Below are 26,529 nucleotides of genomic sequence, written 5' to 3'. Positions count from 1 at the left end.
TTTCAAAAGAGTATTCTTGTGAATTTATCAAGCTAAAAACTGAAGTTGTTGCGTATTTTAGATTTTATCCTGGGCGGTGCGCATTTTTCACTACTTCTACCAAGCAGAGCTCGCTACTTGTGGCCATACATACATGCAACTGTAAAACTGAAAGAAATGATGTATTTCTGTATTCTAGATGGACCTGGATGCGCGGTATACCTTTATCACGAACCCTCCCAAGCAGAGCTCGCTACTTGTCGCCGTACTTGACGACTTGGGTTTGAACTTGAAAACCAGCAAGATAGACTGTACCACCATGACGGTAAGAGGGAATTTAGAAAAAAGAAAGCTTAACTCATTTAGATAAAGCAAATGATAGTGATGGGAACTAGATAAAAGAAATATTTAACTTTAAGACTGATTTTTTAGCTGTTTATTTTGTGTGGCAAGTCAAGGATCTCTTTCAATGGAGTTAATATTTGTTAGCACAGTATTATAGTGCAATAAGCAGCTCCTCGATTAGGCGCAACGCGTCACAGCGCGCTTATTAATCCCTTCTCTACTGCCGTCACTCGCCAATGCTTCTTCCGCGCCAAAAATCTTCGTCCTTTTCAAATTAATACCAGACAAAAAGCAATAGTCCGTATATTAGCGATTTTGACAATCAGAAGCTTTCATATTAAAAGACGAAACCATCTGAATAATTTGAGCATACATTTGAGACATTTTTTGGTAGTTGAAAAATGTTTTGATTAGATGGTTTGAAACCTTCGTTACACCTTTCTAGTATAAAATTTAAAAAAACTTCGATGAAATCATTGAGAACTGCGCGAGCCTACTCTCCATCAAGGTATTTTGCAACCTTTAACAATTGGTTTCAATCGATGCTATAATTTTAAGTTGCGCTAAAAGTTAAGCAAAGCAAACTCATTTTTGCCTGTGAGCATTGTGTTTAAACGCAGAAGATACGCAACGCATGCTGTTTGTCTAGTACTCACAAGGAAAACGTATTAGGCGAAAGAAGTGTCCCTCTTTATAACATGGTGTCTCTTGGCTTGGGACCTTAAGTCCAACCATCTTACAAGTTGTTGCGCTATTCGTGAATATTTCCTTGAATAAAACCCGTTTTACAATTCCACGAAAAGGGTGGAATTTGATACATTGACGGTACTTGATCTTGCGATTGAAAATCGTTTAGAAGTGAAGAGGGATTATTTCTCTTGACACTAATCTGTGGCGTGAAATAAAAACTACATAGTGGCATATAATGTCGAAGGACGAGATTAGCGTTTTTTTAAAAACAAGTCAACTACCCGTCACAGAATTTTTTTGAGAAACGTTAGAGCGGGGCGGGTGGTTATGGTTACCTCAGGGGAGGGGAGGGGGAGTTTCCGTACATCTAACATATGACAAGAGCAGTCTAATAGAAGTCCCTATCAGATTGTTTACCGCTCATTCAATCTACTCGACTGCCGCTCCTTTAAAAGTGCGACGCGTGCTACCGTGGCCACCTTGACAGTTCTGTGAGTTAAGCAAGTGAGGATACGAGATGTGTACTGATTGTCACAAACTCCACTGCCCAACCAGCGAGGCAAAGAAATGCTTCAGTGAATACCAAAACATGACAAATAAAACTTTGCTTTAGTGGCTACAATAGAGCACTCTCCTATAATGAGGCATTTTCCTCCGTACTTGATTGACCCGAATTTTTGCGCTTTTAGGCAACCGAGAAGCTCGGCTTTCTGCACGGTCAGTTCCAGACGTTCCTTGGTCCGTTAACAGTTGCTTATCAATACGAGAAGAGCTACAGTAAGGAAATCGCGTACAGGCTCACCATCACTAAGAGATACACTAGCTACGCTGTCAAAAGCTTCAAAAGAGTGAGTCCCCGCAAAATAGTGCCAGGCGTTCTTACATGGGTATCTGATTGGGATTCCTGTGGTTGGTAAGAATTATTGTCTCTCCCAAGCCCGTTTCCTCATGGCCAACCACAGGGATCCCGGACAGTACGTCAATATTTACTTCGTTATCATACGCAACAACTAAGTCTAAGAGCAAATACCGTTCGTTCCCAGAGCCTGCGAACCTTTGAGCCAGCAGCGTGCGCAGAAATAAGAGAGGATCTGGAACGTGAAATTGGCGCATAATAAATGTTTCATTTTGATGTTTTCATGCATTAAAAATAGAACGGTGTTTGTTCAAGGCATGACTTTTGTTATATTTTTACGACGTTAAAACAATAAAATTATCACAAGGCATTGCGTTTTGCACCCTTTTTCGCTTAGTGTCAGTTTGTCATAACCCAAATGAAAATTGTTCTGTCGACTATTCTGTAACTTTTTATCTTTATCTGAAAACCTCATTCATGCAATTTTTATGTGAGTGTTGCATACGCATTCGTTTATGTTTTTAATTAAGGACTACCCAAGCGGGTCAAAGATTCCCAATGGTGTTACCATCACAGAAGCCGAGATGGACAAGAAGATGATGAAAGTGCTTAGTGATACCCAGGCCTCCACGGTAAGCTGCCAAAGGGAGGAGGATACAGTACGAGCCACCTTTTATGTGTTATCTGTATCGGAGATGACTTTGGGGCATTTGATCTTACTTATACGTTTTGAATCACTATAGTCACATTATTTGCCTTCTAGAACTATTCTATTCCACTAGTGATGTTGGCCAGTAAAAATATATTTGGTTACATTTGGCTTTCTGACTCCCACAGGCAGAAATTCCTATCTTCAAAGACAGTTTTGTTGGTAAATTGGGTACCAATTAGAGTGTTTAGGGGGATACAACTCCTTCAGGCCCGTAGCCAGGGCCTGAAGAACCCCCCTACACGACTTGAAGGTCCGCTCTAATGAAGGAAAATTGAGTACCACTGCGAGCTAGGTCGAGCTACCTAAGAAAAAATGGTCCGGTAAATGGGTAAACGAACCCTCCTGTTCAAAATCTTGGCTACGGGCCTGTCCTTCATTCTCTTATAGCTTTGTTATAAATACTCAAAAGGGATATATAAGGGCATGTACCCTACAAGGAAATTCTGTACTGTGGCATTTCTTACACACAATACTTTCTCTTGACAGCTTAAGAGGGAATTAAACACTATAGACGCTCTCTTTAGATGAGCATATCACACATTTTATTTTACGGTTATTATTACATAATTTCAGGGTGTACAACCAACAGTTGACAACATCAAAATCTATCGCAACTTTGTGATAGTCAACACCCTCATTCGAGTGATGGACGACACCACAGGGTGCATTCCTAACAAGTGACAAGCCTGATTCACCAGGGACTCTACAAACCTCTATGAGGAGAAGCTATGTACAGTCTAAAAGATCTAATTCACATTGAAATATCACAAGAGAAATATTGATGGTCAAGGAAATATAGTTAATTATTTAAATGTTAGAATAACATGGTATTCCATGTAAATTTGTATAGGATTTAGGTGTCAAACACCGATGAACTCTCTCTGTGAGAGCATGATAGAAACTGTATTAAATATTTCATTGAATAATTTGTAAAGAGTACATAACACAATGTTGTTAAATAAATATATTTTCATTTAAATTTTTGAGTCTAACACTTCAATTAAAACAATCTGGACAAATAGAAAAAAATATTATTATAAGTTCTCCCCCAAACACTTGTATTCTAAAAAATGCAAGACACATAGCAGCAATGCAATTGAATGACATATAGATTTCAGACGATGAGAGTGTCCTACTACTGTACATGTTATTAATACTTCTTGCTTTACATTATCTACTGTGCAGTACTTCACTGCATTCCCAAGAAAAAATATTTACAGTCTAACATTTTGTTAAATTTGCCACTTGATAATCCTTATCTGTGGACTTTTGGCAATATTTTAAGAAATAAGGTTTCATGACGGTGAGAATCCTATATCAGTGACTTTCGTCATCTCAATGCAAGAAAAGTATTCTTACTTTACCAGTAGCAACAGTACAAACTCTATTATCTTTTTTACTTGGTAATAATATCTACCTAGTCAAAATCTGGAATGTCTTCAAATGAGTACCCTCTATAGCCCTTCCATGCATAATAGGCAAGACGCACATGGTAAAACCCCGGAATAAACATGATAGAACCAAGGATCAGCATGGGGTATGTACGATCAGCATACTGAAAAACAACAAAATATAAAAGGATTTTTATTTCAAATGATAAATAACCCCTAAATTATATAGGCCTATAGCAAGTAGTTAGAGTAGCAAGTGTTTTTACTATTCAAATTCACAATAAATCTCCAATGCATCCCCTTCTTGTTTGCATTGACACACACCTACCACTCACCTTCCCATACACACCCCTCCCCCAACACAGCCTCACCCCCACCCCCCATTTATCCGCAACATGCAAACACACTCCCACTCCTGCACACCTCTCCCAAAACACACCCCCTGTACACACACCCATTATTAAGTTTAAAGATCCACAGTTCGATGCTCTTTACTTGTTCTTGAGTTCTGGAGAGACTTGGAGTAAATGACATTGCAAAGCACCATAGCTTTTGCTGGTTTATCTTGCATGAATATTTTGAGCATAGCTGTACATGTTACAGATTTGACAAAAAGCTGCTCTACGTCATGTGCATGAATGTCAAGGTTGCTAAGTAACTGGGACACATGCCTAATACTGTATAGACAATCCCGACCCATGGAAGAGGTCTTTTCTTTGCAAACACAAGCCCAGCGAAATACAAAGAAAAGAGGCCTCTGCAAGCAGGGAAACACAGTACTTACTTTTACATCAAAATGACCAGTAAAAAGAAGGGATCCAATCACAAGGAGTATAGTACCAACAGTGAAGAGCCCAATGGCAAGGCAGATAGCCCTCCAGGGAACCTTGGGCTCTGGCTTGATGAACTTGAACCAAACAAACACAACCCTGTTACACAACTGTTCAAATAATGCTCTGGCAAAAATATGGAGACAATCTCCATGGACCCCCTTTCCTATCTGTGCAGACCATTGCTAGTAGGATTTGATGCAAAGGGGGTATATAATTTAATATTTTATGTAATCTAGTTTAATAAATTTTAATAATTTAATAGTTTACATACAAAATTTTAACATAAAACCTAGTAAAGCCTTCTCTGTGCACACCTTAGCTTGCCATAAGTATGCCCTGCTAGATATTATTTTTTTAATCTTACTCTATTCCCTAGGCCCTTTATAAGTGTTTGTAAACCTATTCGGCCAAATAAATCTTTTTATGTTATATATTGATGTATGTTTTCAGGTCACTGTTGTCATGTATTCTAGGGCCGTAGGATTGGGGAAATATTGGGGACTTATTTTATTATTTTTTTAAACTTTTGCATACCTGTGCATCCACGAAGCCGTCATCGTTAGAGAGCTTCTGGTACCTGACTGAGTTGCGTGATTTCATCGTGATTCAATATTCTGATAAACACAATGACACTTCATAAGAATAGTGAATCGCAATAAAGATCTCTCGTTCGTTGGATTTTTCATTTCGTGACAGAAAGAAAGGGCTGTCAATTCGAGTCACACCGCTTTCTATCTAGCCACCATACTAACACAGATATAACATAAGGTATACGTATAAGACATTTAACTGCAATTTGATCACATAGAAAGCATAAAATCCTGTGCTTTCACCTCAAGTTTTTGTCATTGATGCGGCATCTTGTCGATTTCTTTTCACCTGTGTTTATCAGAGCTCAGCATCCACGCCTTTTATTAAACTCCACAGGAAAACCAAGTAAGATAATGCAATCAATGGGAAAATAAAATAAGTTCGTATATCTTGCTAGCCCCCATTAGAATAAACTTGTTTCGGTGAACACTATTTTTTCTGCGTGTTATTTTGCTGTTTATCTGTAATCTTGAATTGTTTTTGTAACATTTTAATATTTGTGCCAAAATCACTATGGATACGACATACGCAGTTCCCCCTTAACTTGGTGAATGTAATGTTTTGAAAGATTTTGAAACAAGTTGCCGTGTTTTTTCATCGATGAAATCATCTTCCCAGATCCTTTGCTTGCATAAAGAAGCATACTCAAGCGTTACTAACGCTTTTTGTAAAGTTCTTGCCCTTCAGGAGATGTCGGGGTAGCAAGGCTGAAGTATTAGGAAGGAGCAGAAATTTTTGAAATTCACTAAGATGGCGGATTCGTGTCTCACCGTCAATGTTATTGACACGATCATCAAGTATGATACTCTAGGAGGACTCGTTTTCTTGGCGTTTCTTTTGGCTCTTATAGTTGGTTTCATCATCGGAGCTTTGATTATGCGTTGTATCTTCAGGGAAATCGAAGTAAGTAACTTTATATTGGCAAAGTAGTTTCAATGTTTTTGTAGAAACAAAGTGTTAAGTATACTTAATACTTAATAAATACTTACATATATAGGTAATTAAAGATCATTGTTTGATCATGCCCTCAAGATCAAGGGTCCTAAAAGCATATATTATAAGTAGTATGAGTTGGTTAGGACAGTGACAGAGGGGTAGTTGTTAATGGTGGTTTAGGTCCATGGTGGTTGTATTGAAGAGGTTACTGTAAGGGATTAGGTAGGTGATGAGGTGAATGTGGGTGATAATCTAACATGAAGGCAAACAGGGCAGTATTAAAGAGTGATTAAAGAAGCCAATCATGCCGCCATTTTATGCTCCAGCTTGATGCCGAGTCACATAAAGAATCCATTTCCATCGGCTAATTCAAGCAAGTAACTGTGAAACTTTCAATCAAATATCATTAATAAAGAATCAGACTTCAATTGTGGATGGTTATTTTGAAGCCACTGTATTTTCAATTTGATGTATGGTATGTACATGTATAAGGTAGAAGTGAGGTTGAATAAAGAGGTTAAGGTAGGTAATAATACGATTGTGTTCAGGCCACAGTAGCACTGTAGACATACAGTACAATAGCAGATGTTTGAGATGTAGAGCTAACAAGACAGTAGCAAGCAGCAAATGACACATGACATCATTAACCAACAAGCCATGCAGTGAAAACGAGCCTGGGGACGAGGCTATATTTCATTATGACTCTTTCCCCTCAACAGGAGCATAACACAAGCAAAAGAAACAAGTCATTCTCTGTCCCTCTGCTTGAAGAAGAGGTGGGAAAAGAAGACGATCTATCAACTATGAAGGTATGCATAACTTTGTTCATTCGGTATTTGAGGCATAGGCAAAGTATTTTCAGGGAGGTGCAAAATTCTGAAGCTGCAAGTGTGCCAAACGAAGAGATGTCCAGTGGCTGTTTGAAATTTTGAAAGCTCTGAACAACCCAACTTGTTTAATGAATAATGCAACAGTTCTCTATTTAAAAAAATTAATTGTTACTGACTTAATGACCTCCCTGTTACCATTCAGAAAATGGGTTCCAACAGGATCGCTCCAATCCCAGTTGATAGGAATGGTGCAGGCAACCGATCAGTGTCTATTGAGATGGATGCGACTCACTACAGCAGAGGGAGCAGTGGCTTTCTGACCCCACCCATCACCGAACCTGGACAAATGACAGATGGTGGTCTGTCTGTTGCACAGGCTTTGACCAAACCATCAGAGTAAGTGTGTGTATTTTTGGCTAGTATTTGATGAAATGGTGTAGATTTTCCTCTAAAAAGAATTTTGTAAAATTTTGATTGGTGTTATCCAATTTCTGGAAGTAAATTACTCCCAATGTAGCTGGAATCCTGAATTATATGATTGCAGATCTACAACATGGTCCAAGTCAAAGGCAATCTGTGTTACAATGAAGGACATTAGAGTGCTATACCAGGCATTGAAATGTTTGAAGGGGGAGGGGGGCATTACAGAAACAATAAGAAAAAAAATGTATGGTATAGCCAGACCCCTACTGGTCGTTTCCTTATAATTTATGACAATTTGGGGGAAAGCACATATGACCCCAGTGCCCCACCCCCTTGCTACTGCCCTGCATGGTATCAATAATATTATTACTTCAGGGAGGAGATGGAGGTTGAATTACAAAATCAAGATTTCAAATTCCTTGAAGAGATGGAGAAGGACTTGAGAAAACAGAAAAATGAGGTAAAAGTAATAGTTATGATAATGAAACAACAATAATCATGATGATGTTTTTGATGATGGTGATGATGTTTTTGATTATGATGATAATGATGATAGTGATAATAATGATGTTGATGGTGTTTGATGATGATGATGATAATGATGATAATGATGATGATGATGATGATGATGATGATGATGATGATGATGATGATGATGATGATGATAATGATGATGTTTTTTTATGATGATGATGATGGTGGTGGTGATGATGATGATTTTAATGATGATGATGATGTTTTTGATGGATGTACTGCATTATTTAAGAAAAGCTGTTTTCAAGTGTTGTACACATAATCATTTATACAAACTTATAGTATCAATAAATCTTTCACTCTTAGACATTTCTTCAGTTGTTAAAGATGGTTCTTACATTCCTGTTCAGCAAGTCACGGATTGACGAGGAGTTTAAAAGGCGAATGCTTGCAAAATATGAACAGGTATAAATTGTATAAAAACTAAAAAGTTCACATCCTAGCAAAAAGTGTGAGAAAGCATCCAACATTTCCATTGCCTGATTAGTGAGTGTTCATTAAATACACGGAGGGGGGGGGGGGGGGAGGGAAGATATTGAGGGGGGGCACCGAAAATTTTTAACCACCAAAAGAAAAAAAAAGGTCCTTCAAAGGGGGCTCCAAATATCTTAGAAGCCATACTTTTCAGCTTTAATTTTTTTTACTGATATAAATTTAACACTTTTGTCTTTAAAAACCATAATATAGATACTTACAGCTTTTAGTATATAACAGTTGGATTGGCTGATACAGTTTATTATCAGTTTTCATGAACAAGTGAAAATATACTTCTAAACAGTGGTGGAGCCTGCAAATTCACATAATGATATACATAGAATGTCTTATACGTTGGACATTATCCCTTTTTATACAGAAAAATATTCTTAACAAAAACAAATATATTTTACAAATGTACACTCCCTCACAGGCATCCTTAGGGGCATACCATTTGACTTTTGGAGGGAGGGTGATTTTGAAAAAAAATTCTTCAAGCAACTGATTGAGAAAAAAAAATTCCCTGCAACCAAACCTGCACCATTTTACACAATTTTACATGCCAAAAAAATAGGAAAGTATGAAGACCGAAACCGTGAAGAAGAGATATCAGACTCTGAAATAATGTTTAACTTTACTGGATCGTCAACTAGGACAATATAGGGAGGGCAACTTTGCAGTGTTCATTTTCCAAATTGAAATGCTTTTTTGTTTGTTGAGGTCGTAAGGGGGAGGGGGCTCTGAAAATTTGTAGGTTCTGAAAAGGGGGCAGGGAAAAAATGTTTACATTGAAAGGGGGGGGGCTCTGAAATTTTAAGGTGTTTTGAGTAAAAATCTTCCCTCCCCCCCATATTTAATGAAGATTCCCTTAGCAAAGCTTTTGACATATAAGCTTTGTTTTTAGATGGCTATTGAAACGTCTCATTACATAATTTGTCTTCTAATATGGAATGAAAACAATTACAAATGTGTGTCTGACAAAGGGCCCATTTTAGGGGTCACCCATCAAGTGGCGAACCTCTAGTCAGCCACCTCTTGTCTAGGTCACTAGGATGCTAGCCTCCCTCCCAGGCGTTTTTAGGCAGGCATTGCTCCCTCCCTCCCTCGGCTACTTGGTTGCTGGCTTTAGGGGGCTTTAGAGATGCCTCTGTAAACTGTACTTATTATTCTTACTTTGTTCAGACCCTGGAGTACTTTGGGTTAAAAAGAGTGGGGTGACAGGCAGAAATTTGTAAAAAAAAGTGATCATTGCTTGGAGCTCACGACTTGCCTAAGCCTGATTCATGAACTTTGCATTCATTCAATTTTCAGCCAGAGAACGTCATATATTATATCCAATTGATACATATATTCATATCGATATTTAACTATTTGATGAATCAACCTTTCCCAACCTTATGCCAGCCATAACTTATAGTCTTCATTAAATTCAGCAATCATACCTCCATCATGATATGTATATGTTTAACTGTAATAAAGACTAAATTTCTTTTTTATTAAAGATGTTATCTTGTTGTTTAAAATTTTTATTTGATATAACTTTTCACAGGCCATAGATGACATTGACGCCAATGCAGCCCGTGATCAGGCTTTAGAAGCACAAGTAAGACATGCCTGGATTCTTATTATAGTCTTACTGCATGTGCCTCATACAGACAGCTAAATACTTTGTCATTATTCAACTCTCACCAGGAACTAAGGGATACCATAACAGACTCTACGGAACTTGAAAATGCCATAGAATCACTGCATACCAAGTTCTCAAAGAGAATGGTAAGTCTTAACGTTTTTCTCTCTTATAAAATGCACGTGTGTCAAACACCTACAAATTTAATAGTTAATTAATTCTTATCTCAGAGCTTCAAATTGACTGAGTTACAAGAAGAAGTTGGCAATGATCTCCTGACAGATTCAGGGCTTTCAGAAGAAGAGGTGGGTTAAATATTTTTTTTGTTTAAAAGCTATCCTTCAATAAAAACATCTCGTTTTTCTAAATGAAGTAATGCAGGGAAAGTTATAATGGCATTTTTTTTTGGATTCATGGTACAGGAATTTTAAATATGATTTCTAAATTTGATAGGGCTGAAAGCTAGTAGTTCTAGATTTTAAGAGTAAAGTATGACTCAGCTTTCTGATATTGGATTTGTTTTCAAAACAATATCTTTAAATAACTTTCACTGACAAGCAATATCGATAACTTTGAGACAGGAGGCATAGATGCCATTAACAATTAAACTTTTACAATGTAAACTCTTCTTATATGTATTTAAAACAGATACGTTTTTTGTATCAAGATAAAAAGGAGGCTAATCAGCCCATTTTGGAAAACATATGGTTTTAAGTTTGGGTTACTTACCAAAGGGTCAATTGTGATTGGCTTATGTGGAGTAAATTTTACTGCCAGACTCCAGGGACTTATCTATTAAAATCTGATTGGTTAAAGAGATGGTAATCGCGGTAACCCACTTATCTCCATATTGCTTTTGGCATCTCCATATTGTTTCAAAAATGTGTTAATCATAACTAAGATCATCATCCTAGATTATCATAATCATCATCATTATCATGTCATAATTGTCCTTATCAACTCAATTATAATATCATCTTGATGTTTTGCACTCACATTTTTTCAGGCAAATCAGATTGTTGCCAAGCTTATGGCGAATGTGGCGGCTACAAATAAGAGATTGCTGGAAGAAGCTAATCGGCAAAGTTTGGTATATCAACTTAGTCTGTTCTCTTATTTTAAAGATGTCGTTATATATCCTCTACTGTTGCCTTAGTGTGAGAGATTACTTAAAGAAAAACCATGTAAATGTGCAGGCCCGTACCCAGGATTTTTCTTGGGGGGGGGGGGGGTGAGGAATCCGAAAAAGTGGACCTTGGGGGGTGGGGGGGTTTGAGTTTTTGATAAAAATCTGGCCACCCCCGAAAGAACAAAGAAGGATTTTTTATGTTTTTGCGGTATCTCCACGGGACGTTTATTGTCGGATTTGGCTACACACCAGCGTTATCTAGCTTATGATTTATAGTTTTGTGTACAAATAGCACGTCTATTGACCACTGAAAGTGGCCTTCGGCCGTTGTGTGTGTGTGTGTGTGGGGGGGGGGGAGGGGGTGCGTTCACACCCCATATTTTACGTACTGTAGGTCTGCGCTTCACATGCACTTGGCAACAATCAGTAGAGATACAGTACACACTGCTTCACGCAGCTTACGAACATGGGCTATTGTGTAAGCACTGTTACTGAAGATGGTACGATAGGCCAGTGTCACCAGCAGTTTTTATACTTCCATCCCCCTTATATACAGGTTAATGCAGTTTTTTTGGGGAAGAAGACGAAGTATTGAGAGCCCCAATGTAGAGAGACAGGTTTATTTACACCTCTTTAAAAAAAAAAAAAAAACAGGCTGATCTGAATTTGAGCCCCGGTCCACTAGTTAGAGATTTGGAGCCCGCTATCCTCTCTGAATTTATTTTGAATTCCCTTGAAGATACTGCACGAAAGGCTGGCTAAGAGACAGGCCATGGCTCAACACCGAGTGATGGAAAAACAAGAAGAGAAAGACGAACTTGACAACAGGAAAATGAAGGCGCTCAAGAATCTGGAGGTTTTACAGAAGAGAGGGAAACTTGTGTCAGAACAGAGCAACAAGTACATAACATGATTTGAGTGGTCTATTCATACGTTATTAACTAATTTCACAGCTTTTACTGAGTGCATCTTTTGTTTCAGAATACTCGAAGAATATGGTAGCACCATCAGAGCTCTAGAGGAGAAGGAGCAGCTGTGTAAGTGGTATCAAGAGGAGCAAATGAACATTACTTTAAGTTTTTAGTATATCGGTTATTAAAAAGTGTTTTTTAAAGAGTGAAACTCGCAAATCATGTACGTTTTATCTGAACTTCCTTATCATCTACGTTTGATATTTATGATCAAATATGTCAGATATTGACTAAATCTCACAGTTTTCTTGATGTGCGGTTTGAGCATGTGATATTACATTCGATTTCAGCTTCTCTGCGCCATCAAGCTGAACTTGCAGAGAAACTACGACGACGCAGAGAACAGAAGATGAGGAAACTTGAAAACGAGCAAGAAGGGGAGAAGGAAGAGTTTGAAGCCAGAGTGAGTGAGCTTGCTAACATCCAAAATCATCATCATCATCGTCGTCGTCATCATCATCACCATTGCCATATCATCTATCACCACCATCATCATCATTAAGCAAGATGGGAAGGGAAAGGTTTGAAGCAAAAGTGAGTTTAGTTTGCAAAGAATAGGTATCATTATCGTCATCATCATCATCGTCATCATCATTAAGCAAAAGGGGAAGGAGTTTGAAGACAGAGTAAATAAACTCGCGGACAATAAATAACCAGGTAGTCAACCCTATTCATCACATATTAGCAAGAAGGCCGGAAGAAAGAGTTTGAGGCAAGAGTTCATTTTCTGACAATACGTCGCTTTATCAACCGGAAAGCTCCTTTTATATTGTCTTAGCGTAACCAAAAGGGTATTATTCGTTTTCTTGTGGTACATGGTTTAGTCAAAGACGTAAGAAAAGAGTTAAAACTTCGTAGACTGATCTTCAGAAAACCCTGACTCGTACCTTATGACAGAACTGTGTTAACTGGTACTGCTGTTTCCTCATAAGGCGATTTAATTTCAAGCAATGCAAAACCACACATACAATCAAAGCCATCATGACATGATGTCAACGGAATAGAAGTTAATATATTATACTGTAATGCTGTTTTAGCAGCCTAGACACTTAATTTAAGAATTAATTTCAGATGAGGTGCTTTATTTAATCTGGACTAACGTACTGGTATTTTCCAATGTCAGGCAAATCAGATGATCTCTGAAGGTACCATGACTGCCGAGGACTTCCTGGAGGCGTACCATCGCTTGGTGGTGGAGCACCAGTTGGCCAAGGAGGAACAGGAGGATCGCTGTGACGATGAGGAATTTCAGGAGATCGATAGTCTCAACCAGGTAACTACTTATGATGTATAGAGTATTTTTCTATAACCAGGTAACTACTTATCATGTATAGAATATCATTCTATAACCAGGTAACTTCTTATGAAGTATCTTTCTATAACCAGGTAACTACTTATGACGTATACACGGCAGAGAGTATATTTCTAGGTATTAGAACAAGAAATAGTCAGTGCTAAAACGATACCACATGGGCGGATCTAGGGGTTGGCTTAGCAGCCATCCCCATAGTTCAAGGATTTTGCAACACATCTCCCCCTACGCCCTAGTTTCAGAGATTTTGGTGAAGAATATGAAGAATTATATAGAAATCCACGAAAAAACGATAAAAATCCGCTCACCTCATTCTTAAAACCCTTGCTCCTTCCCTCATAAAACTCGTCCTGGATTATGCCCTTATACTAACTACTCGCTATGTATGCGTTGGGATTAGAACCACAAGCAGTCACTACTTATACTATTTTGAGTGAGGGGTCAACCGAATGTTTAATCCTGCGATGCTTGTTGTAGCAACTAACCGAGAGACGGGCGCGCGCTCTGGAGAAGAAAGAAAACGAGCTATTCAAAGAGATCAAAGAGCAGGCACATTTGTCAGCCAAAGAAGCCGATCGCCTGATGAGCAAGCACAAGGAAGACCTAGACCAGTATGCAGGTGAGGCCAGCCAATTCTTGCATGAACAGCACCTGCCAATCCAGCCGAACAAAATCGAGGGAATTTAATACATATACGTACCTGGTACTTGCTTAATAAGAACTTTTTGAGCCAAAGGGGTGGGGTGGGGTGGGGGGTGGGGTGGGAGCACCATGCGCACCCCTCTATATACGCGTCTGCTTGACACAAGGAGTTCGGCGAATATAATATGAACACCTGTGAAAAGCCCTGCCAAACTTGTTCCGATATTGTTTACCAGATAAAAAAGCTCGTGAAATGGAGCGTCAGAAAGCACAGATAAAGGAGAGGCTGCTAGAGAGACGTAAGCGATGGGTGAGAGACGCGGAACAGAGGGCGATGGAACAAAACGTGATGATCAGCCAACAGGAGGAGACTCTCAAGCAAGTGTTGGACACACAGATAGGACTCAGTCAAAAGTATGTTCTGTACGCCCATACAAGTACTAGAAACAGAGAACTCAGTCAAAAGTATTTACTGTACGCTCATACAAGTACTAGACACAGATAGGACTCAGTCTAAAGTATGTTCTGTACGCCAATACAAGTACTAGAAACAGAGGACTCAGTCAAAAGTATTTACTGTACGCCCATACAAGTACTAGACACAGATATGACTCAGTCAAAAGTATGTACTGTACGCCCATACAAGTACTAGACACAGATAGGACTCAGTCAAAAGTATGTACTGTACGCCCATACAAGTAACTAGACACAGATAGGACTCAGTCAAAAGTATGTACTGTACGCCCATACAAGTACTAGACACAGAAAGGACTCAGTCAAAAGTATTTACTGTACGCCCATACAAGTAACTAGACACAGATAGGACTCAGTCAAAAGTATGTACTGTACGCCCATACAAGTACAAGACACAGATAGGACTTAGTCAAAAGTATGTACTGTACGCCCATACAAGTACTAGACACAGATAGGACTTTGTCAAAAGTATGTACTGTACGCCCATACAAGTACTAGACACAGATAGGACTTAGTCTAAAGTATGTTCTGTACGCCCATACAAGTACTAGAAACAGAGGACTCAGTCAAAAGTATTTACTGTACGCTCATACAAGTACTAGACACAGATAGGACTTAGTCTAAAGTATGTTCTGTACGCCAATACAAGTACTAGAAACAGAGGACTCAGTCAAAAGTATTTACTGTACGCCCATACAAGTACTAGACACAGATAGGACTTTGTCAAAAGTATGTACTGTACGCCCATACAAGTAACTAGACACAGATAGGACTCAGTCAAAAGTATGTACTGTACGCCCATACAAGTACTAGACACAGATAGGACTTTGTCAAAAGTATGTACTGTACGCCCATACAAGTACTAGACACAGATAGGACTTTGTCAAAAGTATGTACTGTACGCCCATACAAGTACTAGAAACAGATATGACTCAGTCAAAAGTATGTACTGTACGCCCATACAAGTACTAGACACAGATAGGACTTAGTCTAAAGTATGTTCTGTACGCCAATACAAGTACTAGAAACAGAGGACTCAGTCAAAAGTATTTACTGTACGCCCATACAAGTACTAGACACAGATATGACTCAGTCAAAAGTATGTACTGTACGCCCATACAAGTACTAGACACAGATAGGACTTTGTCAAAAGTATGTACTGTACGCCCATACAAGTACTAGAAACAGATATGACTCAGTCAAAAGTATTTACTGTACGCCCATACAAGTACTAGACACAGATAGGACTTTGTCAAAAGTATTTACTGTACGCCAATACAAGTACTAGAAACAGAGGACTCAGTCAAAAGTATTTACTGTACGCCCATACAAGTACTAGACACAGATAGGACTTTGTCAAAAGTATGTACTGTACGCCCATACAAGTATTAGACACAGATAGGACTTTGTCAAAAGTATGTACTGTACGCCCATACAAGTACTAGAAACAGATATGACTCAGTCAAAAGTATTTACTGTACGCTCATACAAGTACAAGACACAGATAGGACTCAGTCAAAAGTATGTACTGTACGCCCATACAATGACTAGACACAGATAAGACTTAGTCAAAAGTATGTACTGTACGCCCATACAAGTACTAGACACAGATAGGACTCAGTCAAAAGAATTTACTGTACTCCCATACAAGTAGTAGACACAGATAGGACTCAGTCAAAATTATGTACTGTACGCCCATACAAGTACTAGACACAGATAGGACTCAGTCAAGAGTATGTACTGTACGCCCGAACAAGCTTAAAGGCCAAGTCTGTAAGTCTGTATGCTCCAGCAATGTTTCTAGGAAATTCTCTTGATTATTAGATTCCTTCTCCTTCATTGCTTTCAAGTACGGAACGTATGAAATCAACAGTAACACCCGGAAGACAATGCAAAAAATGTAAAATTCATAGACAAAATCTACTTCCAAACCCAAATCAGCCGATGGAGATGGATGCTTTCTCGCTCTTGGTACTTTGCTAGGTTGACAAAATGCCGCCTGACAGAGTCGAAATCGTCTTTTATGATAAACCAACCAAGCCTGAACAACCATCGTTAAATGCCTCCAGGTTACTGTTGGTTGGGTGAGGATCTAGTAGGATTTACTTACATGTGCTGACTTGTACCAAACGTTTCTTGACTCATCAGGTTACAAAAACAAGTGATGATGGAACATGAGCAAAACCTGGTGGCGTTGAACAACCATCTTCAGATGAGCAGAATGAGGCAGCAAAAGAGGTAAGATAACACACTTTATTATATGGCTACGATGGTACGCGAGCTCTGATTGGCTGTGGAGCGGGCTGGAATCCTACGATATTGCCCGTGGGCAGATTTGTATATTTTTTCGCAGCATGCTTTGTTTACATAGCCGAGTGAGTTTGCGAAAACAAAATCGACCAAAAAACAAATAAACACGTCGTAGAAGTTGAAAAATGGGCGGCGACGAGCACTTTGAGTTTGAGTTTTATTATCCTGACAAGATTGTAAAAGAAAATTTTGAAAAGAAAAAAAAACAATGATGAGCCGGCGAGCGCAACCGATAGCCAAGAAATACAAAGCTTATTTGTAACGGACAAACAAACAAATTAATAAATAACAAGGGGTGCAAATACCCAAAAGAGTCTCTTTAAGCTTCTTTGTAAATGCAATATTTCCATCAAATCATCATAAAGCAGCACAAAGCGAGTGGCGTTTTCTTTTTCGGAAGTTTGTTTTCTACATACCGTGTTTGGTCTTCACACCAAACAGTCCATTCATGCCGTGAAGAATGAGATCTGAGCCATTTTTTTGCTAATTGTTTGTTTCTGTAGCTGAAACCTGTAGCTTCCAAAAGGTGAAAATAGGAAGAAATAGCCATAAAGGTCGTTGAATTATAACACTCACTTTGCTTGTTACAACGATAAAAACAACGCTGAACGGTAAATAAACCAAGTAAATCTTTTTCCTTCGATTTCCATTCATTTGGGACCGAGGATAATTCTTCTTTTTTTGTCTGGAGGGCTACTAAAAGCGATATCTTTTCAAGGTCTGTTTGGTATGTTGTCGTCTTTATTTACTCTTTTACATTTTTTAGTTGACCGTGGCGCGAGTGTTTTTAAACTGTGTGTTTTTAAAATTAAAATTTTGTTTTCCTGCCTTTTTGAAATGGAACGATAAACTAATCGATATTCGCGCGAAAGCGAAAGGTGAGAGTTTGTTTTCTCGTCATTTTAATTTTTTAAAGCCATAAAACTTTCATTTACCTCGCTTGATTGGGCTGTACGGAGAAATATCAGACCTCGGTCTTTTCAGCACATTCAAGACCTCGGTCTGATATTTCTCCGTACAGCCCTTGCGCATGGTTAATAAGTAGTTAATGCGATGTATTCCCTTAGTATAAATAATCATCTTCAGATGAGGCAGCAAAAGAAGTAAGAGGCTGAAGCTTAGGGAGGGTCACGAAAACAGACAGAACCACCATCTTCAACATTTTTGCATTGAAAGCTTGTTTTGTTACTGCTCTTGGAGGACTCCCTACACGTTAAAAAAAAAAAACAATTTAAATCTAGAAATAAAAAAAAGTTTTGAAATAAAAGCATCCACCGAATATTCTTCTCATATATGATGCTATTTTAGTTTTTTGTATTGGACATATTTGACGATTCCCCGAAGGTATTGTAACTAAAGAAGAGTTGTGTATTTTCAGACTCGAGCAGCGTTTGGCGAGAAGGAGAGCTCGTCTTGCGGACCTTCGACAGAGAATGGAGGAAGAGCGAACTAAACAAGCTGAAGAGGATCCAGAGAAAATGAAGATTCTCGCTCGCTCACAGGTGCGCTTTCTATCTATAGAGCTACCGGATACTGACTAGCTCTAGCCTCTGTGGTCGTTCACAATGCTGGAAAGAGCGAACCGATTTGGCGTAGATATATAATGGACGTGTGACATCTACACCGTTTGTTTTCACGATAAACATTGTAAGAATGTATTCTGTGTTATTGTCCAGAATATCGAGTATCAGGCAGAGGTGAAAAAGGTAGAGGAAGACCATCAGGCCGCCTTAGAGGATCTCCGGAGGTAAGTGACATGCGTTGAAATAAGAGAGATACAGCACTAAAATCACCCCCTCTAGCAAAGGCACCTGTTATTATCCTCCTGTTACTACCCTCGTTGTCACTATCATCGTTATCATCAGCATCACCATCAGCATCAAAATCACCATCATCATCATCAACATCACCATCAACATCATCATCATACCATCTTGATCATCGTCAACATCGCCATCATCATTACGATCATCATCACTTTCATTACCATCATCATCACCATCTTTATCATTATCGCATCTTCATAACAACCAGCATCACTCCCATCACAATCATTCTCAACATCATCACTACCGCTATCATTCTCATCGGAATCTTCCCCCTTACGATCATGACTTTGTGAGGCAATATATCTATCTTTGTCGTATCTTAGACGGCTTGCGGCAGAGACAGAGGAGGCGCTAAAAGAGCAAGATGATCGGCTCGGGAAGATTCTCGGCAAATTACAAGTAAGTACCTCAAGTTTAAAGTGCGTACTGTAATTGCAAGTAATACGCGGATGTCTTCTGTTGATGCCTGGGTTTAAAGACTCATTCGAAAGCTCTTTGCAACTTGTGACTTTCAGCTGGAGGTCGCTCGTCGGGATGATATCATCAAAAGACAAGACGAAGCCATCCGAACACTAGAGGTCAGTGAGTACTGAGTACAGATTGTCTTGGTATGACTGGAAATAGTATAGACAAGCTGTAGAAAACCTAGGTGATCTGCGTTGTCGTGGTGGAATCAGGGAAATAAATCAATAGAAGGTTATTGTAAAAAAAAGGTTTTACGGCCTCAGTAGAGCATATTAGTTTCAATACGCCCCGATCATTACCCCTAGTTACCCGTCAATACGCCCCGAGCATTACCCCTAGTTACCCGTCAATACGCCCCGAGCATTACCCCTAGTTACCCGTCAATACACCCCGAGCATTACCCTAGTTACCCGTCAATACGCCCCGAGCATTACCCCTAGTTACTCGTTACAATAAAAAGGAAGTGAAAAAAGACGGCTAACGCTCAAAACGTCAAAGTGTAAATCATATAATTTCAACCTTGGTTTGATTTATTTCCCTAGTTGTCTTGAGCAAATGTTTATAAAGCAATCGTGATTAATGTAACGTGATGTCTATGCAGAAAAAGTTCGTCGACACAGTGACACGTGAAGGCACGCTTGCAGACGCGCAAACAGACCGCATATTGAGGCAGCATCAGAAACAAGTGGATAAACTTAATGAGAACATCGAAATGTGAGTACTCCATGAGCGACTTCTCTTTCGATTACTCTGTGCATATATCCAGGCCTTGCCAATTATATGACAAGGGTAGGCGGTAGTTTTTTATAACGAAGTTTAAAGTAAAGAACAACTTTGACCAATCAGATTCGGCTTGAACACCCTAAACATTTTGAAAAAAAAAAGGTTAGCCAATGAGAAACGCCGGACATTTCATCGAGCCGCTTTCCCAAGGTCGACTACACGTACAAGATCAAATAAACAACGTCCGGCGTATCTCATTGGCTGAACTTTTTTTTTAAATGTTTACGGTGTTCAAGCCGAATCTTGAACGGTATGCATATTTCATTCCAAGAAAAAAAATAGATATAAAGGGGAAAATTAGAGCTGGGTAAAGTGTTATCGTTATCCATAGCTACGTTTTAAAAATCGTAGGTTAGAAACACATGATTCGGCTCTTGGTATGTCAGTAAATCATGTGTAACTGGAAGATCTTTGACTCGTTTTCTAAAAGAGAAAAAGAACGGCAGATGCGCATCATTCGGGAGAAGCTCGAGATGAAGCGGCTGAAAAAAGAGAGGACCATAGTGGCGAGGCGCGAGCAGGAAGCCGAGGAGATCAAGCAGAAAGGCGTCAAGTATGGCGTTTGATCGTCACCCTATATGATCATGTGTTCTTTGTGGCGGCAAATATGACATTTTATACTGGCACTGTTTGATAATGTGTTCCTTGATAGCGTCTAGTATGGCATTTGATCTTTACACTGTTTGATTATGTGTTCTTTGTGGCGCCAAATATGACATTTGATACTGGCACTGTTTGATCATGTGTTCCTTGATGGCGTCAATTATGGCATTTGATCTTGACACTGTTTGATCATGTGCTCCTTGATGGCGTCAAGTATGGCATTTGATCTTCTCACTGTTTGATCATATGTTCCTTGATGGCGTCAAGTATGGCATTTGATCTTGACACTGTTTGATCATGTGTTCCTTGGTTGCGTCAAGTATGACATTTGATCGTCACACTGTTTGATCATGTGTTCTTTGATGGCGTCAAGTATGGAATTTGATCTTTACACTGTTTGATCATGTGTTCTTTGATGGCGTCAAGTATGGCATTTGATCTTTACACTGTTTGATCATGTGTTCCTTGGTGGCGTCAAGTATGGCATTTGATCGTCACACTGTTTGATCATGTGTTCCTTGATGGCGTCAAGTATGGCATTTGATCTTTACACTGTTTAATCATGTGTTCTTTGATGGCGTCAAGTATTACATTTGATCTTGACACTGTTTGATCATGTGTTCTTTGTTGGCGTCAAGTATGGCATTTGATCTTTACACTGTTTAATCATGTGTTCCTTGGTTGCGTCAAGTATGACATTTGATCGTCACACTGTTTGATCATGTGTTCTTTGATGGCGTCAAGTATGGAATTTGATCTTTACACTGTTTGATCATGTGTTCTTTGATGGCGTCAAGTATGGCATTTGATCTTTACACTGTTTGATCATGTGTTCCTTGGTGGCGTCAAGTATGGCATTTGATCGTCACACTGTTTGATCATGTGTTCTTTGATGGCGACAGGTATGGCATTTGATCTTTGCACTGTTTAATCATGTGTTCTTTGATGGCGTCAAGTATTACATTTGATCTTGACACTGTTTGATCATGTGTTCCATGGTGTTTATCCCGCTTTCCTTCCTCTGATTGGCTAATTCCAAAAGCTCAGATCAGCTACGGGTCCCCCTTTGACCCACCCCCTTGGTAATGTTTGGTGTTTCACGTAACCCCAACCCCTATGACGCTATTTCGATCATGCAATTCTTGTCCTGTGTTATCTAGGACTGCTTCAAGCGTGTTGGCGACTATTTTGGGAGAGCGAAAGCACAAACAAGAAATGGCGGTACGTAAGGCTAGACGCTTATCTATAAAGGGCCAGAGATAAAGCATAGTGAGACTAGACGCTTATCTATAAAGGGCCAGAGATAAAGCATAGTAAGGCTAGACGCTTATCTATAAATGGCCAGAGATAAAGCATAGTAAGGCTAGACGCTTATCTATAAAGGGCCAGAGATAAAGCATAGTGAGACTAGACGCTTATCTATAAATGGCCAGAGATAAAGCATAGTGAGACTAGACGCTTATCTATAAAGGGCCAGAGATAAAGCATAGTGAGACTAGACGCTTATCTATAAATGGCCAGAGATAAAGCATAGTGAGACTAGACGCTTATCTATAAAGGGCCAGAGATAAAGCATAGTGAGACTAGACGCTTATCTATAAAGGGCCAGAGATAAAGCATAGTGAGACTAGACGCTCACCTATAAAGGGCCAGAGATAAAGCATAGTGAGACTAGACGCTCACCTATAAAGGGCCAGAGATAAAGCATAGTGAGACTAGACGCTTATCTATAAAGGGCCAGAGATAAAGCATAGTAAGACTAGACGCTTATCTATAAAGAGCCAGAGATAAAGCATAGTGAGGCTAGACGCTTATCTATAAAGGGCCAGAGATAAAGCATAGTGAGACTAGACGCTTATCTATAAAGGGCCAGAGATAAAGCATAGTGAGACTAGACGCTTATCTATAAAGGGCAAGAGATAAAGCATAGTGAGACTAGACGCTTATCTATAAAGGGCCAGAGATAAAGCATAGTGAGACTAGACGCTTATCTATAAAGGGCCAGAGATAAAGCATAGTGAGGCTAGACGCTTATCTATAAAGGGCCAGAGATAAAGCATAGTGAGACTAGACGCTTATCTATAAAGGGCCAGAGATAAAGCATAGTGAGACTAGACGCTTATCTATAAAGGGCCAGAGATAAAGCATAGTGAGGCTAGACGCTTATCTATAAAGGGCCAGAGATAAAGCATAGTAAGACTAGACGCTTATCTATAAAGGGCCAGAGATAAAGCATAGTGAGACTAGACGCTTATCTATAAAGGGCCAGAGATAAAGCATAGTGAGACTAGACGCTTATCTATAAATGGCCAGAGATAAAGCATAGTGAGACTAGACGCTTATCTATAAATGGCCAGAGATAAAGCATAGTGAGACTAGACGCTTATCTATAAAGGGCCAGAGATAAAGCATAGTGAGACTAGACGCTTATCTATAAAGGGCCAGAGATAAAGCATAGTGAGACTAGACGCTTATCTATAAAGGGCCAGAGATAAAGCATAGTGAGACTAGACGCTTATCTATAAAGAGCCAGAGATAAAGCATAGTGAGACTAGACGCTTATCTATAAAGGGCCAGAGATGAGGCTTCAAGTGAGACTAGACTCATATCAATAAATGGCCAAAGTTAAGTGTTTATGTGAGGCTAGACGCGTATCTATATAGGGCCAATGATGAAGTTAGATTAAGGCTGTCTTAAGATTGTTTTGTTCTTTAGAACCTGGAGAGAGAGATGAAGCTAGAGTTGATTCGTCAGACCGAGAAGATCGACAAAGACATGCAGGAGCAGCTAGTAGTTGAACTTCAGGTGAATTCTACACGTCTAATTTTAAGGGACGCAATAGCTCAGTGACACGGGCTTTGCATAGCTTGTGTTTTTTTTCCAGTTGTGTAAACTCTATACTCTATACTACGCCTCGTCTTCTCCCTGAACAAATCAAAAGCAAACCACACTGTATAGGTGAGGGGGGATAGACGTAAAAGAACTGCTGGGGACACTGGCTCACCATGGCACCATCTTCAGTACAGTGCTTACTCACTAAGCAACGTACCGTGTTTTGTGAACTCAATTAGTCTCAAACTCTACTGGCAGGTTGTCTATGTAAAGCGCAAGTGTGTATGCCATCATAAATACTTGCGCTTTAGATGTGCTACTCGTTTTACCTAGGATTCATTGTACTACAAGCACCTCACCTAAAACGTTAGCTAAATAATCAAGAAACACGGTACGCACGTGTAGAACCTTTATTCTGGGGTTTTTAAAATCAAGGAAAACTTCCAGATTTACAGCTTTTCAGAATAAACATGAAATGAGATGTTGATTATTTGTATAGCGCAAATTAACATCGCAGGACATGATCAAATGCTCTTCACATGTGACTGATTTTACTCGTCAGCGGCATTTGTATAGTGCACTTTAACATACGAAATGATCAAATGCGCTTCACATGTGACTGACTTTACTTGTCAGTGTTTGATACAGACTGCTCCACGCAGTTTACAATCATGAGTGCTGGTTAGTGTGTAAGCACCTTCACTGAAGATGGTCCCACGGGCCAGCGTCCCCAGAGGTTCTTTTAAGTCTCGGAATACACGGGTTAATAATGTGCGGTGAGAGATGGAACCTCCGGCTAACGCCCTTATCCGAAAAAACGAGGGATGCACAGTCCCCAATGGAGACACCCAGGTTTTTACAAGACCTGTGCTTGAACCTGACCTATTGCGCCGCTAACTGCGCTTCAATACCATAGGAAGAGGAGGAGCGATTTCTTGCTACGGTTGCCGAGGCGAGTGATATTCCCGAGAACGACCTTGTCGTGCTAATCAAGAACTCTGCTAACGGTCAGTACAAAAAACTTATCCAATCATGCGCAAGCATTACAGTAGGAAGAAGAGACTTTACTAAGAGAACCTTATAGAACCCCTATAAGACCGCTATCTGATTATATGTATTACAGAGGCTGGCATGGACCCGCGGTTATCCAAGACCATCGCCAAGGATGTGCGCAAGAGAATCCGGAGCGCACGAGGCCGCAGAGATGAAGCCGATGCGTAGAATCGGGTGATACCAGCGGAACTGTATTGACTGACCGTGCCCACTTTACAGAGGTTTAGGTAGAATACCCAAAAATGGAGCGTAGAACCGGGTGATTGTATGAATTGTATGAATTCATGGATGTATTCATTCGTTTAATTTATCATCTATTTGTGGCTATTTATCAGTAATGTAATTTTTCCAAGGGAAATGTAAATAAGTGAAATTGGAAACTTTGTTCTTTTTTTATATACGGGACGGTAAAACCTTGCGCATATACACTAAGAAGCCTGATTTCATTCAATGGCTGTCGGCTACTTACATTCTAGATTGATTCAAAACATTCATACCTTGAGGGCGAAATCAAAGCCTCCAAGATTATAGCTTTTTCAGTGACTTTGTACTCTGATCATCTTCGCGCTATTTAAAAAAGCCTTGTTGAAAGCTAAATGGTATACCTAGACAGACTACAGACAAGCTGTAGAAAAACTTGATGGTCTGTGTAAGCGTGGTGTAGACAAGGTATAAATCAACACAAGATTGAAAAGGTACAGGTTTTTACTCGCATTTTCAACCTTATGCTTATCGTTTCTCTAGCCTATACGCTGTATAAACACTTAGTGATTGAAACAGTGACTCGAATTATTAAAGCCGCCCTAGCACGAAAGAACCAGGACCAGGAAATATCAGGTAACCACTTCGCAGATTTGTCACAAGCAACTAGCGTCACGCGATGTTGAATCTGAATACTGTAGCTTGCCAAATTTACATATTTCGCAAGTATTTCTTGGAATTGCGTATTAAAAACTGAGCCAAAAGGCGAGGGAGAGTTTCAAGTAAAATTTACGCGTTTGATTGAATCCATTTCGGAAAAAAGGAAGTTTTTTTGGAAATCTCGAAGTGAATAAAACGCGATTTCCAGTTTTAGAGAAAAGACCGCGAATTATTAGCGGTTTTCCAGAGACCAAACAACCTGTCACCTCGAGACGGTGTGGTGGTCGTTATTATTGGAGAATAATTATTTCAAGCTGGCATGCAGTAGCGGATATATAGGGGAGGGTTTAGGGGGTTTAGCGTTTCTCCCCCACCCCCCCCCCCCCCCATGGGAAGGAAGCCATATGTAACAAAAAATAATGACCCCCTCCCCCCTGTCATGATACAAACCCCCCTTCAGCGAAAATCTAGATCGTACCTGGCTGGTGATGGTTAAGACGATGATTCAACGCAACTCTTGCCTTACTCGTCAATCTGATAAGTTGAGCCACTAGATCCGGTGCAAAGTTTTGTTGAAAACACCATGCCACGCTACAGTCCATTCGCAATCAGTTCTGCAAGGTCTTGCATGAGCGAGCGGTAGTTTTAATTTTTTTTTAAATAACGCAAGAAAATGCTACCTCTCTCGTTAATTAGCGGTTCTCTGGAATCCACTTAATTACACAACGAAGTGCTGGTCTCTACAATATGCTTTTTACTTGTCAATTAATAAGATACAAACCCTAATGAATGATTTTCATTGTGATAAACTGAATAGATTCCAGAGCCATTTCTCGGAATTGCCTTCCTCCGTAGAGAGCTCCACAAGTAGCGTCGTGGCCCAGTTCAGCAGCACCAAGGTCCCCTGGGTTCGACGAAGGCAGTAATCGGTGTACGCGCTGTAATTGGGGCGAACAATCAATTTTGTCACTACACCGTAAATGAATTAGAATAGGTACGGTACAGCTAATGTAAGGATCATACCTATGCAAACTTTAGTCTCTT

General features: G+C 39.5%; 3 protein-coding genes across 3 annotated transcripts; 2 read left to right on the top strand and 1 right to left on the bottom strand.

Annotated features, from left to right (window-relative positions):
* Window positions 1-178: 178 nt before the first annotated feature.
* Window positions 179-3,561, top strand: LOC125567915. The gene is made up of 4 exons (XM_048728937.1): window positions 179-304; window positions 1,704-1,862; window positions 2,401-2,502; window positions 3,156-3,561. The coding sequence occupies exons 1-4, from the start codon at window positions 179-181 to the stop codon at window positions 3,261-3,263; spliced, it is 495 nt and encodes a 164-aa protein (XP_048584894.1). The 3' UTR covers window positions 3,264-3,561.
* LOC5508598 (transmembrane protein 230) lies at window positions 3,102-5,761 on the bottom strand. The gene is made up of 4 exons (XM_032377355.2): window positions 5,640-5,761; window positions 5,341-5,420; window positions 4,758-4,880; window positions 3,102-4,137 (listed from the first exon to the last, which is right to left on the bottom strand). Exons 2-4 carry the CDS (start codon window positions 5,404-5,406, stop codon window positions 4,000-4,002), a joined length of 327 nt encoding a protein of 108 aa, XP_032233246.1. The 5' UTR covers window positions 5,407-5,420; window positions 5,640-5,761; the 3' UTR covers window positions 3,102-3,999.
* Window positions 5,762-5,862: 101 nt separating this feature from the next.
* Window positions 5,863-25,004, top strand: LOC5508586 (trichohyalin-like). Its single transcript, XM_048729273.1, has 27 exons — window positions 5,863-6,077; window positions 6,112-6,300; window positions 7,053-7,142; window positions 7,366-7,559; window positions 7,962-8,046; window positions 8,427-8,525; window positions 10,144-10,197; window positions 10,287-10,367; window positions 10,452-10,526; window positions 11,228-11,311; window positions 12,090-12,250; window positions 12,332-12,387; window positions 12,612-12,724; window positions 13,445-13,594; window positions 14,111-14,252; window positions 14,512-14,689; window positions 16,898-16,987; window positions 18,438-18,561; window positions 18,736-18,806; window positions 19,212-19,287; window positions 19,404-19,466; window positions 19,955-20,067; window positions 20,567-20,689; window positions 21,900-21,960; window positions 23,455-23,544; window positions 24,488-24,578; window positions 24,695-25,004. Exons 2-27 carry the CDS (start codon window positions 6,148-6,150, stop codon window positions 24,790-24,792), a joined length of 2,715 nt encoding a protein of 904 aa, XP_048585230.1. The 5' UTR covers window positions 5,863-6,077; window positions 6,112-6,147; the 3' UTR covers window positions 24,793-25,004.
* The last annotated feature ends 1,525 nt before the right edge of the window (window positions 25,005-26,529 follow it).

The sequence above is a fragment of the Nematostella vectensis genome, chromosome 6 (assembly GCF_932526225.1).
Source record: "Nematostella vectensis chromosome 6, jaNemVect1.1, whole genome shotgun sequence".
Lineage (NCBI taxonomy): Eukaryota > Metazoa > Cnidaria > Anthozoa > Actiniaria > Edwardsiidae > Nematostella > Nematostella vectensis.
This window is presented reverse-complemented; position numbering and strand designations above follow the sequence as displayed.

Coding starts and splice junctions, on each gene's coding strand:
- LOC125567915 (XM_048728937.1), top strand. CDS start 179: ATGGACCTGGATGCGCGGTATACCTTTATCACGAACCCTCCCAAGCAG. Junction 1,863..2,400: donor CTGTCAAAAGCTTCAAAAGA/GTGAGTCCCCGC, acceptor TTTTTAATTAAG/GACTACCCAAGCGGGTCAAA. Junction 2,503..3,155: donor GTGATACCCAGGCCTCCACG/GTAAGCTGCCAA, acceptor ACATAATTTCAG/GGTGTACAACCAACAGTTGA.
- LOC5508598 (XM_032377355.2), bottom strand. CDS start 5,406: ATGAAATCACGCAACTCAGTCAGGTACCAGAAGCTCTCTAACGATGAC. Junction 4,881..5,340: donor ACGGCTTCGTGGATGCACAG/GTATGCAAAAGT, acceptor GTTTGGTTCAAG/TTCATCAAGCCAGAGCCCAA. Junction 4,138..4,757: donor CTGGTCATTTTGATGTAAAA/GTAAGTACTGTG, acceptor GTTGTTTTTCAG/TATGCTGATCGTACATACCC.
- LOC5508586 (XM_048729273.1), top strand. CDS start 6,148: ATGGCGGATTCGTGTCTCACCGTCAATGTTATTGACACGATCATCAAG. Junction 18,807..19,211: donor GCCTTAGAGGATCTCCGGAG/GTAAGTGACATG, acceptor GTCGTATCTTAG/ACGGCTTGCGGCAGAGACAG. Junction 21,961..23,454: donor AGCACAAACAAGAAATGGCG/GTACGTAAGGCT, acceptor TTTGTTCTTTAG/AACCTGGAGAGAGAGATGAA.